Genomic DNA, 23,638 nt, shown 5'->3' on the forward strand with positions numbered 1-23,638 from the left:
TACTAATGGAAATATTATCAGCGTTTGATAGTTTATCATGACAACTAACACAAACTACAGCCGGAGGTACAGTTACCAAAAGTTTACAACAAATGCACTTAGCTTTGGTAGAACCAACATCAGGCATCGTCTTTCCAGAAGTAGATTCTGATCCAGGGTCAGGTAGTGACATCTTGCAATATGTAATAAAAAAAACAACATATAAAGCAAAATTATCAGATTCCTTAAATGGCAGTTTCAGGAATGAGAAAGAATGCAAAACAAAACAAGCCTCTAGAAACCAGAAGCAACTAAAAAGTAAGACTGAAATAATGTGAAAAAAACTGGCGCCAAGTATGACGCCCACATTTTTGGCGCCAAGTATAACGCCCACATTTTTTGGCGCCAAGAATGACGCCCACATTTTTTGGCGCCAAAAACTTCCGCAACACACATACGTAAAAAAATGACGCAATCACATGAAAACTTCCGGCGTCAATTAAGAATGACGCAATAAATTGAAGCATTTTCTGCACCCCCGAGCCTAACAGCCCGCAATTTAGAAAAAAAGTCAATTGAAATTGAAAATTTTAAGGTAAGAAAAAATATAATTCATATGCATTTTCCACAAAAAATGAAACTGACAGTCTGAAAGAAGGAATACTGATTATCCTGAATCATGGCAAATATAAGTTTAACACATATATTTAGAACTTTACATATAAAGTGCCCAACCATAGCTTAGAGTGTCATGAATAGAAATAAGACTTACTTACCCCAAGACACTCATCTACATATAGTAGATAGCCAAACCAGTACTGAAACGAGAATCAGTAGAGGTAATGGTATATAAGAGTATATCGTCGATCTGAAAAGGGAGGTAGGAGAAGAAATCTCTATGACCGATAACAGAGAACCTATGAAATAGATCACCTAGAGGAAGACCATGGTATTCAAATAGGCAATACTCTCTTCACATCCCTCTGACATTCACTGCACTCTGAGAGGAAAACCGGGCTTCAGCCTGCTGCGAAGCGCATATAAACGTAGAAATCTAGCACAAACTTACTTCACCACCTCCATGGGAGGCAAAGTTTGTAAAACTGAACTGTGGGTGTGGTGAGGGGTGTATTTATAGGCATTTTGAGGTTTGGGAAACTTTGCCCATCCTGGTAGGAATGTATATCCATACGTCACTAGCTCATGGACTCTTGCCAATTACATGAAATAAATAAAAATTTAAGCAACATTACAATTTACTTCTATTATTTATTTTGCTTCATTTTTTAGATATCCTTAGTTGAAGAAAAAGCACTGCACATGAGTGAGCCAATCACACGAGGCTTCTATGTTCAGCAACCAATCAGCAGCTCCTGAGCATATCTAGATAGGCTCTTCAGCAAAGAATATCAAGAGAATAAAACAAATTAGAAAGATGTTTAAAATTGCATTCTCTTTCTAAATCATGAAAGAAAAAAATGTGGGTTTCATGTCCCTTTAGGTGTTATTCTGTATATTTACTGCACATATTTAGCATTCCAATGTTCTGAACATAGAATATGTATATGTGTGTGTGTGTATATATACACATATACACACACACACACACACACAGTTGTATGCAAAAGTTTAGACACCCCTGACAATTTCTACGATTTTCATTTATAAATAATTGGGTGTTTGGATCAGCAATTTCATTTTGATCTATCAAATAACTGAAGGATACAGTAATATTTCAGTAGTGAAATTAGGTTTATTGGATTAACAGAAAATGTGCAATATGCATCAAACCGAAATTAGACAGGTGCATACATTTGGGCACCCTTGTCATTTTGTTGATTTGAATACCTGTAACTACTTAGCACTGATTAATTGGAACGCACAATTGGTTTGGTGAGCCCATTAAGCCTTGAACTTCATAGACAGGTGCATCCAATCATGAGAAAAACATAATTTATGTAAGAATTTACAAGATAAATTAATTTCTTTCATATTGGCAAGAGTCCATGAGCTAGTGACGTATGGGATATACAATCCGACCAGGAGGGGCAAAGTTTCCCAAACCTCAAAATGCCTATAAATACACCCCTCACCACTCCCACAATTCAGTTTAACGAATAGCCAAGTAGTGGGGTGATAAAGAAAGGAGTAAAAAGCATCAACAAAGGAATTTGTAAATAATTGTGCTTTATACAAAAAAATCATAACCACCATAAAAAGGGTGGGCCTCATGGACTCTTGCCAATATGAAAGAAATGAATTTATCTTGTAAATTCTTACATAAATTATGTTTTCTTTCATGTAATTGGCAAGAGTCTATGAGCTAGTGACGTATGGGATATCAATACACAAGATGTGGAACTCCACGCAAGAGTCACTAGAGAGGGAGGGATAAACAACAACAGCCATTTTCTGCTGAAAAAGTAATCCAGAACCCAAAATATAAGTTTATTCTTCAAATGACAATAAAAACTTAAAACATCAGCAGATGAATCAAACTGAAACAGCTGCCTGAAGAACTTTTCTACCAAAAACTGCTTCTGAAGAAGGAAATACAAAACGGTAGAATTTAGTAAATGAATGTAAAGAAGACCAAGTTGCCACTTGCAAATTTGATCAACTGAAGCTTCATTCTTAAAAGCCCACAAAGTGGAGACTGATCTAGTAGAATGAGCTGTAATTCTCTGAGGCGGGGCCTGACCCGACTCCAATAAGCTTGAAGAATCAAAAGCTTTAACCAAGAAGCCAAGGAAATAGCAGAAGCCTTCTGACCTTCCTAGGACCAGAAAATATAACAAATAGACTAGAAGTCTTCCTGAAATCTTTAGTAGCTTTAAAATAATATTTCAAAGCTCTCACCACATCCAAAGAATGTAAGGATCTTTCCAAAGAATTCTTAGGATTAGGACACAAGAAAGGGACAACAATTTCTCTACTAATGTTGTTAGAATTCACAACTTCAGGAAAAAATGTAAATGAAGTCCGCAAAACCGCCTTATCCTGATGAAAAATCAGAAAAGGAGATTCACAAGAAAGAGCAGATAGCTCAGAAACTCTTCTAGCAGAAGAGATGGCCAAAAGGAACAACACTTTCCAAGAAAGTAGTTTAATGTCCAAAGAATGCATAGGCTCAAAATGGAGGAACCTGTAAAGGCCTCAAAAACCAAATTAAGACTCCAAGGAGGAGAGATTGATTTAATGACAGGCTTAATATGAACTAAAGCCTGTACAAAACAGTGAATATCAGGAAAAATCTGTGAAATAAAACAGAAAGAACAAAGATTTGTCCCTTCAAGGAACTTGCAGACAAACCCTTATCCAAACCATCCTGAAGAAACTGTAAAATTCTTACAATTCTAAAAGAATGCCAAGAAAATTCATAAGAAGAACACCAAGAAATGTAAGTCTTCCAAACTCGATAATAAATCTTTCTAGAGACAGATTTACGAGCTTGTAACATAGTATTAATCACTGAGTCAAAAAAACCTCTATGATCCCCATTTACTGTTATATATTGTTAAAAATTAATAAAAACTATTTAAAAAAAAAAAAAAAACCCTCTATGACTTAACACTAAGCGATCAATTACCATACCTTCAAATTTAATGATTTGAGAACCTGATGGAAAAACGGACCTTGAAACAGTAGGTTTGGCCTTAACGGAAGTGGCCAAAGTTGGCAACTGGACATCCGAACAAGACCTGCATACCAAAACCTGTGAGGCCATGCTGGAGCCACCAGCAACACAAACAATTGTTCCATGATGATTTTGGAGATCACTCTTGGAAGAAGAACTAGAGGCGGGAAAATATAAGCAGGTTGAAAACACCAAATAAGTGTCAGTGCACCCACTGCTTCCGCCTTAAAATCCCTGGACCTGGACAGGCATCTGGGAAGTCTCATGTTTATATGAGAAAACATCTGGATGGAGGGACCACCCCCCTGGATGTAAAGTCTGACGATTGAAATAATCCGCCTCCCAATGTCTATACCTGGGAAATGCACCGCAGAAATTAGACAGGAGCTGGATTCCGCCCAAGCAAGTATCCAAGATACTTCTTCTTAGCTTGTGGACTGTAAGTCCTACGCTGGTGATTGACAAATGCCACTGTTTGTGATATTGTCTGTCTGAAAACAAATGAACGGTTCTCTCTTCAACAGAAGCCAAAACTGAAGAGCTCTGAGAATTGCACGGAGTTCTAAAAAAATTGATTGGTAATCTCGCCTCATGAGATTTCCAAACCCCTTGTGCTGTCAGAGATCCCCAAACAGCTCCCCAACCTGAAAGACTTGCATCTGAAGTGAACATAGTCCAAGTTAGCCGAACAAAAGAAGCCCCTTGAACCAAACGCTGGTGATTTAACCACCACGTCAGAGAGAGTCAAACATTGGGATTTAAGGATATTAATTGTGATATCTTTGTATAATCCCTGCACCATGGATTCAGCAAACAAAGCTGGAGAGCTCTCATGTGAAAACGAGCAAAGAGAATCGCGTCCGTTCAGTGAGACTGAAGGTGCCGACAGGCTGCAACCAATTTCAAAAGTCTCTTGTCAGAGACAGAGTCATGGACACTGAATCTATCTGGAAACCTAAAAAAGGTGACCCTAGTCTGAGGAATCAAGAAACTATTGGTAAATTGATTCTCCAACCATGTTTCCGAAGAAACAACACTAGTTGATTCGTGTCAGATTCTGCAGAGCGTAAAGACTGGGATAGTACCAAGATATCATCCAAATACGGAAACACCGTAACACCCTGCTCTCTGGTTTCCATAAAACAGGGCACCTAGAACCTTTAAAAAGATTATTTGAGCGGTTGTTAATCCAAATGGAAGAGCAATGAAATGGTAATGCTTGTCTAGAAAAGAGAATCTCAGGAACTGAAAATGATCTGAATGAATCGGAATATGAAGGTATACATCCTGCAAGTCCATTGAGGACATAAAATGTTCTTGCTGAACAAAAGGCAGAATAGTCCTGAAAGTCACCATTTGAAAGATGGTACTCTTACATAACGATTCAAAATTTTCAGATCCAAAAATTGGTCTGAATGAAATTTCCTTCTTTGGGACAAATGAATAGATTTGAATAAAACTCCAGACCCTGTTCCTGAAAAGGAAATGACATGACTAACCCTGAAACTCCAGGACTGAAACACACTTCAGGAAAACCTGAGCTTAACTGGATTTGCTGGGATACGTGAGAGAAAAAAAATCTTCTCACAGGAGAACTTACTCAGAATCAAATTCGATACCCTTGAGAGACAATACTCTGAAACCATAGATTTTGGACAGAATTTATCCAAACATCCTTGAAAAAAACCTTAATCTGCCCTCTACCAGCTGAGCTGGAATGAGATTCGCACCTTCATGTGGACTTAGGGGCTGGCTTTTGGTTTCTTAAATGGCTTGGAATTATTCCATTTAATAAAGGTTTCCAATTGGAAACAGATTACATAGGGAAGGAATAGGTTTTTGTTCCTTAATTGACAAAAAGAACGAAAACGATTAGGAGCTTTATATTTACCCTTTAGGTCTCTTATTACCTTGGAAAGAAAGAGATAGCAATCTAGACTTAAAAAGTCATATCAGCATTCCAAGAATAAAGCCACAAAACTCTTCTAGCTAAAAATAGCTAAAGACATAAATCTAACATCATTCTTGATGATATCAAAAAAATGTCATCAGAACTGATTAGTATGTTGCAGTAAGCGAACAATGCTAGATAAATCAGAATCCAATTCTTGTTTCGCTAATTCTCCAACAAAAATGTTGATGCAGCTGCAACATCAGCCAAATAAATTGCAGGCCTGAGACGACCTGAATATAAATAAGCTTTCCTTAGAAAAGATTCAAGTTTCCTATCTATAGGAACTTAAGTACTATCTTCCATAGGAATAGAGGTACGTTCAGCAACTTGAGGATCTTTTCCCAAACTCTATATTAATTGCTGGTAAAGGATACAATTTTTAAAACCTTGAAGAAGGAAAAAAAGAAGTACCCGGCTTATTCCATTCCTTATAAATCATATCAGAAATAGCATCAGGAATAGGAAAAAAAAACATCTGGAGTAACCACAGGAGGTTTAAAAACAGAATTTACTAGTTCTAATATCAAGAGGACTAGTTTCCACAATATCCAAAAATAATTAACACTTCTAATAAAGAAAGAAAAATACTTAATTTAAAATAAATAAGTAGGTTTGTTAGTGTCAATATCTGAGGAAGGATCAGATAGATCCTCATCAGGAGGATGATAATTCATTATGTTGTCGGTCATTTGAAATTTCATCAACCTTATGAGAAGTTTTAAAAGACCTTATAATAATTAGAAGGCAGAATAGCAGGCAAAGCCTTCTGAACAGAAACAGTAACAATTCTTTAAATTTCATAGGTATAACATGTACATTAAAAGTTGTTGTTCCTTCAACAGGCAATGTACTATTAACGTATGGACACAATATCTGCATGTAAAAGTTTATCATGATAACCAATACAAATGACATTCGGAAATATAATGCACTTTAGTAGAACCGACATCAGGCAGCAAAGTTCCAACAGATACTTCTGAGGCAGGATCAGATTGAGACATCTTGCAAAATGTAAAATAAAAAACAACATATAAAGCAAAATTGTCAATTTCCTTATATGAGTTTCAGGAATGGGAAAAAAAATGCAATAGCATAGCCCTTTGACATAGAAAATGGCAAGAGGCAAATAGCAATGGGGTATTAAAATAATGAAAAAAATCTGGCGGCAAGTATGACGCACAACATAACTGAAATTATTTTGGCGCCAACAACATCCGGAAATGACACACTCGCGTCACTAACGACGCAACCCTGTGTAAGGAACTCTGCGTCAACTACGATGCCGGAAATGACAAACTTGCATCAACGGACGTACCTTCGTGCCAAAAATGACGCAATAAAGTCTAGCATTTGGCGCACCCGCGGGCCTATTCCTGCCCACAATTTGCAAGAAAAATGTAGTCAATTTGAAGAAAAAAAAAAAAAAAGAATAAACCCCAGGTAAGAAAAAATATTTCTTAATATGTTAATCTTCCCCAAATATGAAACTGACTGTCAGCAAAAGGAAATACATGAACCTGACTCATGGCAAATATAAGTACAATACATATATTTAGAACTTGATATACATGCATAAAGTGCCAAACCATAGCTGAGGTGTCTTAAGTAATAAAAACATACTTACCGAAAGACACCCATCCACATATAGCAGATAGCCAAACCAGTACTGAAACAGTTATCAGTAGAGGTAATGGTATATGAGAGTATATCGTCGATCTGAAAAGGGAGGTAGGAGATGAATCTCTACGATAGATAACAGAGAACCTATGAAATAGACCCCCGTTAGGAAAATCATTGCATTCAATAGGTGATACTCTCTTCATGTCCATCTGACATTCGCTGTACTCTGAGAGGAATCGGGCTTCAAAATGCTGAGAAACGCATGTCAACGTAGAAATCTTAGCACAAACTTACTTCACCACCTCCATAGGAGGCAAAGTTTGTAAAACTGAATTGTGGGTGTGGTGAGGGGTGTATTTTTAGGCATTTTGAGGTTTGGGAAACTTTGCCCCTCCTGGTAGGAATGTATATCCCATACGTCACTAGCTCATGGACTCTTGCTAATTACATGAAAGAAATCTTCGTCCAAGATTTGAAACTGTTCAGCGTTAGAGAACCTGGCCGAGTATCCAAACCTGTAATCAGATGAACAATGTTTCAGCTTACGTTTTGCCAGATGGTGGCAAAGCTCCCAGCGCAGCTGACAATTACATGAAAGAAAGGTATTTAAGGTGGCCAATTGCAAGTTGTTGTTCTCTTTGACTCTCCTCTGAAGAGTGGCAACATGGGGGCCTCAAAACAACTCTCAAATGACCTGAAAACAAAGATTGTTCAACATTATAGTTTAGGGGAAGGCTACAAAAAGCTATTGCAGAGATTTAAGCGGTCAGTGTCCACTGTGAGGAACAAAGTGAGGAAATGGAAGACCACAGGCACAGTTCTTGTTAAGGCCAGAAGTTGCAGGCCAAGTAAAATATTGGAGAGGCAAAGACAAAGGATGGTGAGAATGGTCAAAAACAGCCCACAGACCACCTCCAAAGACCTACAACATCATCTTGCTGCAGATGGTGTCACTATGATTGTTCAACAATTCAGCGCACTTTGCACAAGGAGAAGCTGTATGGGAGAGTGATGCGGAAGAAGCCTTTTCTGTACACACGCCACTAACAGAGTCGCTTGAGGTATGCAAACACACATTTGAACAAGACAGCTTAATTTTGGAAGAAGGTGCTGTGGACTGATGAAACAAAGATTGAGTTATTTGTACATAACAAGGGGCATTATGCATGGTGGCAAAAGAACAGCATTCCAAGACAAATACTTGCTACCCACAGTAAAATTTGGTGGATGTTCCATCATGCTGTGGGGCAAGTGCCGGCACTGGGAATCTTGTTAAAGTTGAAGGTCGCATGGATTCCACTCAATATCAGCAGATACTTGAGAATAATGTTGAGGAATCAGTCACAAAGTTGAAGTTATGCCGGGGCTGTATATTTCAACAAGACAATGACCCAAAACACTGCTCAAAATCTACTCTGGCATTTATGCAGAGGAACAAGTACAATGTTTTGGAATGGCCATCCCAGTCCCCAGACCTGAATATCATTGAAAATCTGTGGGGTGATTTAAAGCGAGCTGTCCATGCTTGGCAACCATCAAACCTATCTGAACTGGAGATGTTTTGCAAGGAGGAATGGTCCAAAATACTTTCATCCAGAACCCAAACACTCATTACAGGCTATATGAAGCGTCTAGAGGCTGTAATTTCTGCTAAAGGAGGCTCTACTAAATATTTAATGCAATATTTCTGTTGGGGTGACCAAATGTATGCACCTGTCTAATTTCGTTTTGATGCATATTGCACATTTTCTGTTAATCCAAAAAACCTAATTTCACTACTGAAATATTACTGTGTCCTTCAGTTATTTGATCAAAATGAAATTGCTGATCCAAACACCCAATTATTTATAAATGAATATCATGGAAATTGTCAGGGGTGCCTAAACTTTTGCATACAACTGTATATATATATTTAAATAAATATGTATTTGTGAAAAAATAACAAACCACCCGATATATGTAGAAATATGTATTTATGAATAAATAGAATACATTTTTCCATTTGAAGAACACTGGAATGTGAAATATTCATATTTTCATGTTGGGTTAGTGCACTTGAGAATATGCGATTAGGTTTGCATGTGAGTAGGGTGTTCGGTATTTTTTTCACTTTTTTTTGCTTTATTGACTTATTGTGGAATAAGTTATTCGGCGCACAATATTCTAAGTTCATCTTTTTATGTGTTTTAGCGTGCGAGCGAAAATGGTTTCCTTTCAACTTGTATAACGCACAAAAAGCTTACTTCTAGCGGAGTTAGTGTTCGAGCAGGATCATTAAATACTGATTCACTTGTAATCTGGCACTAAATGAGCGAGAAACAGAAAGAAGCCAGCAGGAAGGGAAGGGATAAATATGGGGGAAGATTAACGTTACACATTTGAATATGAATAAAATACTTTTTAAAGTTTTTATTTGAGATGAAATGAAATTACTGATTTTAAACTAAAACGTGAATAACATACAATCAATTTATGGTGCTTAAAATACACAGATTATAACAAGTAACCAAGAGACCAAAATTTACATGTGAACAAAACATGCTGCACAGACAATCTCAGAAAAATGGAATGTAAACAAATCTTAATAATCATTTTTACTTTGCATATAAAAATATGGGTCGTTTGCTCTAAGTACAGCATGAGTCACTGCCTAAGATTCCATTAACAGATATTTACTGCATATAAATTAAACAAATATATCACATATCAATAATAATAGATGACAAAATAATATGGTAATACAATTTTTGGTTTTTCCCCTGCACATTAAAAACCCAAACATTTTTGCAGCAGGTATGTAAACAGTGTCTAGCAATAATGCTTGCCCTGAATGTATCAGAAATGACCTGGCTTATGTTAATGTTCGTACGCAATTATCCCTGAGAATCTGCTGTTTCTTTTAGGAACTAAATGGTTTAAGTCCATTTTGTACATGTGTGTTTTAAAAATTGGATTAAATATTCCTTTTTATAATAAAGAGGAGTTGAACTCCCTTTACTAAACCTGTAGTATATAATAAGCCATAAATGTGCTATCATAAACTGTACATTGCTTAACATTTGAGCCATGAATTAAAAGAAAATTAAACTCAAAACCCCAAATTAAATACATAGAATGTATAATGATAGTGATGAAAACTAGCTTTCTAAATGGCTGCAGATCCTCAATGATCTGCAAAAGAACAGCAACTTTAACCATTGAGTTACAACTAGAAAAGAGATACTAGTTTTTGAAATGGCTGCAGACCCCAGCGATTTCCAGAAGGACTGCAACTTAAACCACTAAGTTACAAATAGAAGGGATACTAGATTTCTAAATGGCTGCAGACCCCAGTGATCTGCAAAAGGATTGCGACAAACCACATTGTTACAAATAGTTTTATAAATGGCTTCAGACCCCAGTGATCTGCAAAAATACTGCAACTTAAACCACTGAGTTACAAATAGAAAGGGATACTAGCTTTATAAATGGCTGCAGACCCCACTGATATGCAAAAGGACTGCAACTTAAACCACTGAGTTACAAATAGCTTTCTAAATGGCTTCAGACCCCAGTGATCTGCAAAAGGACTGCAACTTAAACCACTGAGTTACAAATAGAAAGGGATACTAGCTTTATAAATGGCTGCAGACCCCACTGATATGCAAAAGGACTGCAACTTAAACCACTGAGTTACAAATAGCTTTCTAAATGGCTGCAGACCCCAGTGATCTGCAAAAGGACTGCAACTTAAACCACCGAGTTACAAATAGAGGAAAAAATTCCTGTAACATTGTAAGGGGCAGGTTCTGCACTGAGCCAACTGTACCCCAGTAGTTTAGCTTCTTTTATATTTGTCAAAATAAACTTTAATAGCCAGGAATTAACAGAGACACTCAGTTTATAGCATGTTTGATTTAAGTGAAAATCATTTTCTAAAAAACATAAAATATATTTATTCATTATTGTATTAAATCCTTCCCCAAACCAACATTAGGAAAAAACCCCCAAAAAAACACACAATTATAATAGAATATTTTTAACCTTTTTGGTGTAAACCTAATGATTACGAAGGTCAAAAGAGAAAGTTCAAGTCTCTGTAATATAAATATAGTGTAATGGAAGTATTTTAAAAATATATTTGTGTAAATATCACTTTTTAGTGCCATTGTCTAATATTATATATATATATATATATATATATATATATATATATATACATACACATACACACTGTATATATTCCTTGTTGCAGTGTAAATAGGAAATGACTAATTTAGGTTTATATTTGCAATTGAAATAGCTGTTTTTGCTAAGAGAAACCACCATCATAATGAAAATATCAGTACTGGACTGTTTGTACAGAGAAATATAAGGGAGTCTGCTCTTTATGCACGCCTAGCCCACTTAAATGGTCATGTTTTTGAGAATAGATGTCAATGAGCAAAACCAGCTATTTCAAATAAATAATCTGCAACTGGTATAAACAAGTCATCGGAAACATATCAAGGAAACAAATTGTACAGTTAAGTGTCCCTTTAATTAAAATAATGTACAGTAAAACATATACAGGTATACCTCACTTTACAGCGCTTCACTTTACAGCGATTCGCTAATACAGTGCTTTGTGGAGCTGAAGTTCAACCTCCAAGCATTTTGAAACAGTGCTGTAAATCATTGGGAGATTGCGAGAAAAGTGACTGGCACCATTTTGTTATGCTTAGTTCACTCTGTTAACTGCATTGCAGTGCAATCTGTGTCTCAGTGCTATAGTCTGGCAAATTTTACTACAGTAATTGTCACTATTTTACAGGTACAGTATTTATTGAATACTAATTCAATACTTGCTGTGCTAGTGTTAAACTAAACGTAGCACTATTTCACCCCTAATATATGTTAGTTCAAACATGTTTTTTAGATTTTAAACACGGAAAAGAAAGCTAAAACTGCCGTGTTTAACTTTAAGGTGGTTTTCACTTTACAGCGGGGCTCCGGTCCCTAACCCGCTGTATGAGCGGGGTATACCTGTATACGGGACACCTTACTATTAATATAATTCAAGACAACTAGAACTTTCTCTTTCAAAAAGCATTATGATGCAACACATCACAGATGTTGTTTCATGAAAGAAGCTCAGAAAGGGAACCTTTGCCAGGATCATTGTAGACACGAACAAATATCACTCTGTAGGAGCAGCAATAGATTTGATTGCTCATTCTCTGTGTAGTCACTGTTAACAGGAGTAGGTTGAAGGAGACCAAACCCGAATAGCACCTAACTGATGTTAATTTAACCAAGCAGACTATCCACAATCATATGGAAGATATTTCAGCTGTGAATGTTCATTGTATGCTGAATCAAAATGATTCCACTATGAGTCGCATCTTTAGATTCTTGTTTTAGCACAATCCTATGCTGTATCATTTTTACAGTTAGCTATTTGCTGCATCTGAGCAAAAGGTGTTTTTTTCCTTAACAAAAAAAAAAGGGTAAAAAGAAATTGCTTCAATCTTTCACAAAAACATTACTTGAAGTTTCATATAAAAAGTGTTTTAATTTTCCTGTTCAAAATGTATTTTTCTTTTTTATAAGAAAAAACCAGCTGTGTTAATAAATTTGTTTTCTTCTCCTTCTAGAATTAACAGATCTATTGACAGGGATGGCAGTGTGTTGCTATGCATTGTACACCAGCCCAACCTGGCAGGGAACAGGTTAAATCTGAGGCTTGGAAAATGGGACATTTGTCACAGTGCAATGGGGAGGTTGCATTGGACCATGATTATAATTCTTCTTTCTTCTTTCCCAGTTTTATTTGGTCTCTCTCTCGAAGAGATTTAATAAAACCAACAAATCCAGATTCCTAAAAGAATAGAGAAAAATATATCTTTTAAAAAAAAAAACATTAATTTAACAAAAAAGTACAATAAATGTTTAGCCTGCCATTATTAGACCTATTTGTTTTCTCAGTTACAATGCAGCTAAGCTTCATTTCAATACAATAACTGTGGAGTTAACTAATCAGAATTTCTCTCTACACTCCCATCTTTAGCTTGAATATTAAAAAGTTTAATTGAAGTCAAAATTAAGCTTGATGATTCAAAAAGACTGCACAGTTTAAAAAGAACTTTCCAATTTAATTCAGTTATAAAATTTCTCTCTTCTCTTAATATCCTGTGCTGAAATCTTTTCATGACGGCATACAGAGGTATGCTCTCTCTGGAGAGTGCATGTGTTGTGAGCACTATATAACGTTGTTACACTGCTGTCACATAGCACTCTCACGGAAAGGAGCTAAGTTTCAACAAAGAGATAGAGGTTAATCTGATAACAGAAGTAAATACATATACACACACACACTATCTGAATCATGACATTCATTTTTACTTCCATTTCCCTTTGATGCTGATCCAATCTTCTTTAGAAGTGTGTATATATGTGTGTGTGTGTGTGTATGTATATATATGTGTGTATGTATGTGTGTATATATATATATATATATATAAATAATCTGAAAATAGTGTGTGATAAAAAGGACATGATAGAGAATACACTTCTAAATAACTTTTCAATTTGCTTGTATTAACAAATTTGCTTCTTTCTCTTGGTATTCTTTGCTGAAGGAGCACTACTGGGAGTTCGCTGAACACATCAGGGGAGCCCAATAACAAGACGCATGTATGTGCAACCACCAATCAGCAGCCAACTCCCAGTAGTGCTTTGCAGCTCCTGAGACCACCTAAGTATTCTTTTTGAACAAAGCATAGCAGGAAACCACGCAAATTAGATAACAGTAGTAAATTGGAAAGTTGTTTAAAAACTCCTGGAAATTACTCTTCCCTACTACTAGGTGGAGGCAAACCACAAAAACTCTATAAAACCCCTCCCAACTCACCAGTACCTCAATCTAACATACAGCCAAGCACAAAGAAGAAGGAAAAGTAATAAAAACCAACATAATAGGAGCTGGGGGAAAAGATGTGCGCAAAAACAAACAAAAAAAAAAAATAGAAAAACACAGGGTGGGGGCTCGTGGTGTCTCACCACAATAAAAGAAATTAATTTATCAAGTAAGCATAAATTATGTTTTCTTTCATGCAGGTGATGAGAGTCAACGATCCATTACTCCTGAGAACTGATACCCAAGCTTTGGGAGTCCATGAGTAATAACAGAAAAAGGTGGGATCTAAAAAAATATAAATCTTTTTCCCCACTGAGAAACTAAATCTATAAAAAAACAACAACAGGCAAATCAACCTAAGACAACTGCCTGAAGGACATCATATCTATAAGGCTGTCTCAGAAGGAAACAAAAGAGCATTAAAATGGTAGAGACAAAATATGGTGACTAGCAAAAAGTGGTCCACTGATAAAAACATTCTAAAAACACAAGAAGTGGCAAAAAAAAAAAAAAAAAAAGAAGAGAAAAAAAAAAACGATCTAGGTGGAGGCTGATATGCCTCCAAAAAACAAAAAAGATATAAATCAAAAGCTTTAACCCAAGAAGCCAAAAAAACTGCAAAATTCTCTGAACTTCCTAGAATCAGCAAAAAGAACAAACAAAATAAAAGTTTGCCAGAAAACCTTAGTAGTGTCAACATAACACTACCAAGCTCTAACATAATCCAAAACATGAAGAGACCATTCTGAATAATAAAGGAACAATCTAACAACTTAAATTTCTAGATTGTAAATTTCCACAGGAATAGGGCCCTCAACTCTAACAGATAAAATCGCTAAATGAAAAAAAAAAAAAAAAAACCTTCCAGAAAGAAGTTTAATATCCAGCTGATGCCTAGGTCCAAAAGGAGGAACCTGCAAAACCCTCAAGAACAAATAAAGGTTCCAAGAAGTAACATTTTTATAATAGTCTTCATTCTAGGCTAGGCTAGGACTAAACCATGAATGTCAGAACATAACTAAAAAGGACAGAAAACGGACCCTTTAAAAGAATTGGTGGATAAACCATTATCCAAACCATCCTGTAAAAATATGGGAATTCGAAAAGAATGCAAAGAATAAAAATCTTGATTTAAACACCAAGAAAACATAATTTATGTAAGAACTTACCTGATAAATTCATTTCTTTCATATTAGCAAGAGTCCATGAGCTAGTGACGTATGGGATATACATTCCTACCAGGAGGGGCAAAGTTTCCCAAACCTCAAAATGCCTATAAATACACCCCTCACCACACCCACAATTCAGTTTAACGAATAGCCAAGAAGTGGGGTGATAAAAAAGTGCAAAAGCATATAAAATAAGGAATTGGAATAATTGTGCTTTATACAAAAAATCATAACCACCACAAAAAAAGGGCGGGCCTCATGGACTCTTGCTAATATGAAAGAAATGAATTTATCAGGTAAGTTCTTACATAAATTATGTTTTCTTTCATGTAATTAGCAAGAGTCCATGAGCTAGTGACGTATGGGATAATGATTACCCAAGATGTGGATCTTTCCACACAAGAGTCACTAGAGAGGGAGGGATAAAATAAAGACAGCCAATTCCTGCTGAAAATAATCCACACCCAAAATAAAGTTTAATGAAAAACATAAGCAGAAGATTCAAACTGAAACCGCTGCCTGAAGTACTTTTCTACCAAAAACTGCTTCAGAAGAAGAAAATACATCAAAATGGTAGAATTTAGTAAAAGTATGCAAAGAGGACCAAGTTGCTGCTTTGCAAATCTGATCAATCGAAGCTTCATTCCTAAACGCCCAGGAAGTAGAAACTGACCTAGTAGAATGAGCTGTAATCCTTTGAGGCGGAGTTTTACCCGACTCAACATAGGCAAGATGAATTAAAGATTTCAACCAAGATGCCAAAGAAATGGCAGAAGCTTTCTGGCCTTTTCTAGAACCGGAAAAGATAACAAATAGACTAGAAGTCTTACGGAAAGACTTAGTAGCTTCAACATAATATTTCAAAGCTCTAACAACATCCAAAGAATGCAACGATTTCTCCTTAGAATTCTTAGGATTAGGACATAATGAAGGAACCACAATTTCTCTACTAATGTTGTTGGAATTCACAACTTTAGGTAAAAAATCAAAAGAAGTTCGCAACACCGCCTTATCCTGATGAAAAAACATAATTTATGTAAGAACTTACCTGATAAATTCATTTCTTTCATATTAGCAAGAGTCCATGAGCTAGTGACGTATGGGATATACATTCCTACCAGGAGGGGCAAAGTTTCCCAAACCTTAAAATGCCTATAAATACACCCCTCACCACACCCACAATTCAGTTTAACGAATAGCCAAGAAGTGGGGTGATAAGAAAAAAGTGCGAAAGCATATAAAATAAGGAATTGGAATAATTGTGCTTTATACAAAAAAATCATAACCACCACAAAAAAGGGCGGGCCTCATGGACTCTTGCTAATATGAAAGAAATGAATTTATCAGGTAAGTTCTTACATAAATTATGTTTTCTTTCATGTAATTAGCAAGAGTCCATGAGCTAGTGACGTATGGGATAATGACTACCCAAGATGTGGATCTTTCCACACAAGAGTCACTAGAGAGGGAGGGATAAAATAAAGACAGCCAATTCCTGCTGAAAATAATCCACACCCAAAATAAAGTTTAATGAAAAACATAAGCAGAAGATTCAAACTGAAACCGCTGCCTGAAGTACTTTTCTACCAAAAACTGCTTCAGAAGAAGAAAATACAACAAAATGGTAGAATTTGGTAAAAGTATGCAAAGAGAACCAAGTTGCCACTTTGCAAATCTGATCAACCGAAGCTTCATTCCTAAACGCCCAGGAAGTAGAAACTGACCTAGTAGAATGAGCTGTAATCCTATGAGGCGGAGTCTTACCCAACTCAATATAGGCAAGATGAAATAAAGATTTCAACCAAGATGCCAAAGAAATGGCAGAAGTTTTCTGGCCTTTCTAAAACCGGAAAAGATAACAAATAAACCAGAAGTCTTTCGGAAAGACTTAGTAGCTTCAACATAATATTTCAAAGCTCTAATAACATCCAAAGAATGCAACGATTTCTCCTTAGAATTCTTAGGATTAGGACATAATGAAAGAACCACAATGTCTCTACTAATGTTGTTGGAATTCACAACTTAGGTAAAAATTCAAAAGAAGTTCGCAACACCGCCTTATCCTGATGAAAAATCAGAAAAGGAGACTCACAAGAAAGAGCAGATAATTCAGAAACTCTTCTGGCAGAAGAGATGGCCAAAAGGAACAAAACTTTCCAAGAAAGTAATTTAATATCCAATGAATGCATAGGTTCAAATGGAGGAGCTTGAAGAGCCCCCAGAACCAAATTCAAACTCCAAGGAGGAGAAATTGACTTAATGACAGGCTTTATACGAACCAAAGCTTGTACAAAACAATGAATATCAGGAAGAATAGCAATCTTTCTGTGAAAAAGAACAGAAAGAGCAGAGATTTGACCTTTCAAGGAACTTGCGGACAAACCCTTATCTAAACCATCCTGAAGAAATTGTAATATTCTCGGTATTCTAAAAGAATGCCAAGAAAAATGATGAGAAAGACACCAAGAAATATAAGTCTTCCAGACTCTATAATATATCTCTCTGGATACAGATTTACGAGCCTGTAACATAGTATTAATCAGAGTCAGAGAAACCTCTTTGACCAAGAATCAAGCGTTCAATCTCCATACCTTTAAATTTAAGGATTTCAGATCCTGATGGAAAAAAGGACCTTGAGACAAAAGGTCTGGTCTTAACGGAAGAGTCCACGGTTGGCAAGAGGCCATCCGGACAAGATCCGCATACCAAAACCTGTGAGGCCATGCCGGAGCTACCAGCAGAACAAACGAGTATTCCTTCAGAATCTTGGAGATTACTCTTGGAAGAAGAACTAGAGGCGGAAAGATATAGGCAGGATGATACTTCCAAGGAAGTGAAAATGCATCCACTGCCTCCGCCTGAGGATCCCGGGATCTGGACAGATACCTGGGAAGTTTCTTGTTTAGATGAGAAGCCATCAGATCTATTTCTGGAAGTTCCCCCATTTGAACAATCTGAAGAAATACCTCTGGGTGAAGAGACCATTCGCCCGGATGCAACGTTTGGCGACTGAGATAATCCGCTTTCCAATTGTCCATACCTGGGATATAAACCGCAGAGATTAGACAGGAGCTGGATTCCGCCCAAACCAAAATTCGAGATACTTCTTTCATAGCCAGAGGACTGTGAGTCCTTGATGATTGATGTATGCCACAGTTGTGACATTGTCTATCTGAAAACAAATGAACAACTCTCTCTTCGGAAGAGGCCAAGACTGAAGAGCTCTGAAAATTGCACGGAGTTCCAAAATATTGATCGGAAATCTCACCTCCTGAGATTCCCAAACCCCTTGTGCCGTCAGATACCCCCACACAGCTCCCCAACCTGTAAAACTAGCATCTGTTGAGATTATAGTCCAGGTCGGAAGAACAAAGAAGCCCCCTGAACTAAACGATGGTGATCTGTCCACCATGTCAGAGAGTGTCGTAAAATCGGTTTAAAGATATTAATTGAGATATCTTTGAGTAATCCCTGCACCATTGGTTCAGCATACAGAGCTGAAGAGGTCGCATGTGAAAACGAGCAAAGGAGATCGCATCTGATGCGGCAGTCCTAAGACCCAACATTTCCATGCATAAGGCTACCAAAGGGAATGATTGTGACTGAAGGTTTTGACAAGCTGATATCAATGTTAAACTTCTCTTGTCTGACAAGGACAGAGTCATAGACACTGAATTTATCTAGAAACCTAAAAAGGTTACCCTTGTCTGAGGAATCAATGAACTGATTGGTAAATTGATCCTCCAACCATGAACTTGAAGAAACAACACAAGTCGATTCGTATGAGATTCTACGAAAATGAGAAGACTGAGCAAGTACCAAGATATCGTCCAAATAAGGAAATACCAAAACCCTATTCTCTGATTACAGAAAGAAGGGCACCGAGAACCTTTGAAAAAAATTCTTGGAACTGAGGCTAGGCCAAACGGTAGAGCCACAAAACTGGTAATGCTTGTCTAAAAAGAGAATCTCAGACACTAAAAGTGATCTGGATGAATCGGAATATGCAGATACACATCCTGTAAATCTATTGTAGACATATAATGCCCTTGCTAAACAAAAGGCAGGATAGTCCTACAGTAACCATCTTGAATGTTGGTATCCTAACATAACGATTCAATAATGATAGATCCAGAACTGGTCTGAAGGAATTGACCTTCTTTGGTACAATGAAGAGATAAAATAAAACCCCAGCCCCTGTTCCAGAACTGGAACTGGCATAAATACTCCAGCCAACTCTAGATCTGAAACACATTTCAGAAATGCTGAGCCTTGCTGTGTTAACTGGGACACGCGAAAGAAAAGAATCTCTTAGCAGGAGGCCTTAACTTGAAGCCAATTCTGTACCTTTCTGAAACAATGTTTCTGAAACCAGAGATTAAGAACGGAATTGATCCAAATTGAAGAAAACGTAATCTGCCCCATACCAGCTGAGCTGGAATAAGGGCCGCACCTTCATAGGTACTTAGGAGCTGGCTATAGGTTTCTATAAGGCTCGGATATATTCCAAACTGGAAATAGTTTCCAAACTGATACCGCTCCTGAGGATGAAGGATCAGGCTTTTGTTCCTTGTTGTGAGGAAAGGAACGAAATGAATATTTACCCTGGAAAGAAAGGGAAAGCAAAGTTGACTTAGAAGACATGTCAGCATTCCAAGTTTAATCCATAAAGCTTTTCTAGCTAAAATAGCTAGAGACATATACCTGACATCAACTCTAATGATATCAAAAGATGGTATCACCAACAAAATTATTAGCATGTTATAGAATAATAATAATGCTATAAAATTATGATCTGTTACTTGTTGCGCTAAAGCTTCTAACCAAAAAGTTGAAGCTGCAGCAACATCCGCTAAAAATATAGCAGGTCTAAGAAGATTACCTGAACATAAGTAAGCTTTTCTTAGAAAGGATTCAATTTTCCTATCTAAAGGATCCTTAAATGAAGTACTATCTGCCATAGAAATAGTAGTACATTAGCAGGAGTAGAGACAGCCCCATAACCTTAGGGATTTTTGTCCCAAAAAACTCTAATCTGTCAGATGGCACAGGATATAATTTGCTTAAACGTCTAGAAGGAGTAAATAAATTACCCAAATTATTCCATTCCCTGGAAATTACTTCAGAAATAGCATCAGGGAGATAAAACACTTCTGGAATAACTACAGGAGATCCAAAAACCTTATTTAAACGTTTACATTTAGTATCAAGAGGACCAGAATCCTCTATTTCTAATGCAAATAACACTTCTTTAAGTAAAGAACGAATAAATTCCATCTTGAACAAATACAAAGATTTATCAGCATCAACCTCTGAGACAGAAACCTCTGAACCAGAAGAACCATTATCAGTATCAGAATGATGATGTTCATTTAAAAATTCATCTGAAAAAAATTGAAGTTTTAAAAGACTTTTATGTATACTAGAAGGAGAAATAACAGACATAGCCTTCTTAATGGATTTAAAATAAATAAAATCTCTTATGTTATCAGGAACACTCTGAAAATTAGATGTTGACGGAACAGCAACAGGTAATGTAACAGTACTAAAGGAAATTTTATCTGCATTAATAAGTTTGACATGACATGCAATACAAATAACAGCTGGAGAAACAGATACCAAAAGTTTATAGCAGACTTAGCTTGGTAGCTCCAGCACTGTGCAGTGATTTTCCTGTAGTAACTTCTGACTCAGTTGCAACGTGGAACATCTTGCAATATGTAAAAGAAAAAAACAACATATAAAGCAAAATTGATCAAATTCCTTAAATGACAGTTTCAGGAATGGGAAAAAAATGCCAGTGAACAAGCTTCTAGCAACCAGAAGCAATAAATAATGAGACTTAAATAATGTGGAGAAAAAAATGACGCCCATATTTTTTAGCGCCAAAAAAGACGCCCACATTATTTGGCGCCTAAATGCTTTTGGCGCCAAAAATGACGCCACATCCGGAACGCCGACATTTTTGGCGCAAAATAACGTCAAAGAATGACGCAACTTCCGGCGACACGTATGACGCCAGAAACGGAAATAGAATTTTTGCGCCAAAAAAAGTCCGCGCCAAGAATGACGCAATAAAATGAAGCATTTTCAGCCCCCGCGAGCCTAACAGCCCACAGGGAAAAAGTCAAATTTTAAGGTAAAATATGTTAAATTAAAATGCATTATCCCAAATATGAAACTGACGGTCTGAAAATAAGGAAAGTTGAACATTCTGAGTCAAGGCAAATAAATGTTTGAATACATATATTTAGAACTTTATAAACAAAGTGCCCAACCATAGCTTGGAGTGTCACAGAAAATAAGCTTACTTACTTACCCCAGGACACTCATCTACATATAGCAGATAGCCAAACCAGTACTGAAACGAGAATCAGCAGAGGTAATGGTATATATAAGAGTATATCGTCGATCTGAAAAGGGAGGTAAGAGATGAATCTCTACGACCGATAACAGAGAACCTATGAAATAGACCCCTTAGAAGGAGATCACTGCATTCAAATAGGCAATACTCTCCTCACATCCCTCTGACATTCACTGCACGCTGAGAGGAAAACCGGGCTCCAACTTGCTGCGGAGCGCATATCAACGTAGAATCTAGCACAAACTTACTTCACCACCTCCATCGGAGGCAAAGTTTGTAAAACTGAATTGTGGGTGTGGTGAGGGGTGTATTTATAGGCATTTTAAGGTTTGGGAAACTTTGCCCCTCCTGGTAGGAATGTATATCCCATACGTCACTAGCTCATGGACTCTTGCTAATTACATGAAAGAAATCAGAAAAGGAGACTCACAAGAAAGAGCAGATAATTCAGAAACTCTTCTGGCAGACGAGATTGCCAAAAGGAACAAAACTTTCCAAGAAAGTAATTTAATGTCCAATGAATGCATAGGTTCAAACGGAGGAGCTTGAAGAGCCCCCAGAACCAAATTCAAACTCCAAGGAGGAGAAATTGACTTAATGACAGGTTTTATACGAACCAAAGCTTGTACAAAACAATGAATATCAGGAAGAATAGCAATCTTTCTGTGAAAAAGAACAGAAAGAGCAGAGATTTGACCTTTCAAGGAACTTGCGGACAAACCCTTATCTAAACCATCCTGAAGAAACTGTAAAATTCTCGGTATTCTAAAAGAATGCCAAGAAAAATGATGAGAAAGACACCAAGAAATATAAGTCTTCCAGACTCTATAATATATCTCTCTAGATACAGATTTACGCGCCTGTAACATAGTATTAATCACAGAGTCAGAGAAACCTCTTTGACCAAGAATCAAGCGTTCAATCTCCATACCTTTAAATTTAAGGATTTCAGATCCTGATGGAAAAAACATAATTTATGCTTACCTGATAAATTCCTTTCTTCTGTAGTGTGATCAGTCCACGGGTCATCATTACTTCTGGGATATTACTCCTCCCCAACAGGAAGTGCAAGAGGATTCACCCAGCAGAGCTGCATATAGCTCCTCCCCTCTACGTCACTCCCAGTCATTCGACCAAGGACCAACGAGAAAGGAGAAACCAAGGGTGTAGTGGTGACTGGAGTATAATTTAAAAAATATTTACCTGCCTTAAAAAACAGGGCGGGCCGTGGACTGATCACACTACAGAAGAAAGGAATTTATCAGGTAAGCATAAATTATGTTTTCTTCTGTTAAGTGTGATCAGTCCACGGGTCATCATTACTTCTGGGATACCAATACCAAAGCAAAAGTACACGGATGACGGGAGGGATAGGCAGGCTCTTTATACAGAAGGAACCACTGCCTGAAGAACCTCTCCCCCAAAAATAGCCTCCGAGGAAGCAAAAGTGTCAAATTTGTAAAATTTGGAAAAAGTATGAAGCGAAGACCAAGTTGCAGCCTTGCAAATCTGTTCAACAGAGGCCTCATTCTTAAAGGCCCAAGTGGAAGCCACAGCTCTAGTAGAATGAGCTGTAATTCTTTCAGGAGGCTGCTGTCCAGCAGTCTCATAGGCTAAACGAATTATGCTACGAAGCCAAAAAGAAAGAGAGGTAGCAGAAGCCTTTTGACCTCTCCTCTGACCAGAGTAAACGACAAACAGGGAAGATGTTTGTCGAAATTCCTTAGTTGCCTGTAAGTAAAACTTTAGGGCACGAACTACATCCAGATTGTGCAGAAGACGTTCCTTCTTCGAAGAAGGATTTGGACACAAAGAAGGAACAACAATCTCTTGATTGATATTCCTGTTAGTGACTACCTTAGGTAAGAACCCAGGTTTAGTGCGCAGAACTACCTTATCCGAATGAAAAATAAAATAAGGAGAATCACAATGTAAGGCTGATAACTCAGAGACTCTTCGAGCCGAGGAAATAGCCATTAAAAATAGAACTTTCCAAGATAACAGAATTTATGTTTACCTGATAAATTACTTTCTCCAA

General features: G+C 37.0%; 1 protein-coding gene across 1 annotated transcript in view; it reads right to left on the reverse strand.

The window, feature by feature from the left end:
- Positions 1 to 9,584: 9,584 nt before the first annotated feature.
- The window catches only part of PDIA5 (protein disulfide isomerase family A member 5), a 326,999-nt gene continuing 312,945 nt past the window's right edge, over positions 9,585 to 23,638 (reverse strand). The window contains exon 17 of the mRNA XM_053698070.1: positions 9,585 to 13,029. Within this exon, the coding sequence (XP_053554045.1) occupies positions 12,949 to 13,029 (81 nt within the window). The 3' untranslated portion in view covers positions 9,585 to 12,948. The remainder of the gene's footprint in view (positions 13,030 to 23,638) is intronic.

Source organism: Bombina bombina, chromosome 1 (assembly GCF_027579735.1).
Source record: "Bombina bombina isolate aBomBom1 chromosome 1, aBomBom1.pri, whole genome shotgun sequence".
NCBI lineage: Eukaryota > Metazoa > Chordata > Amphibia > Anura > Bombinatoridae > Bombina > Bombina bombina.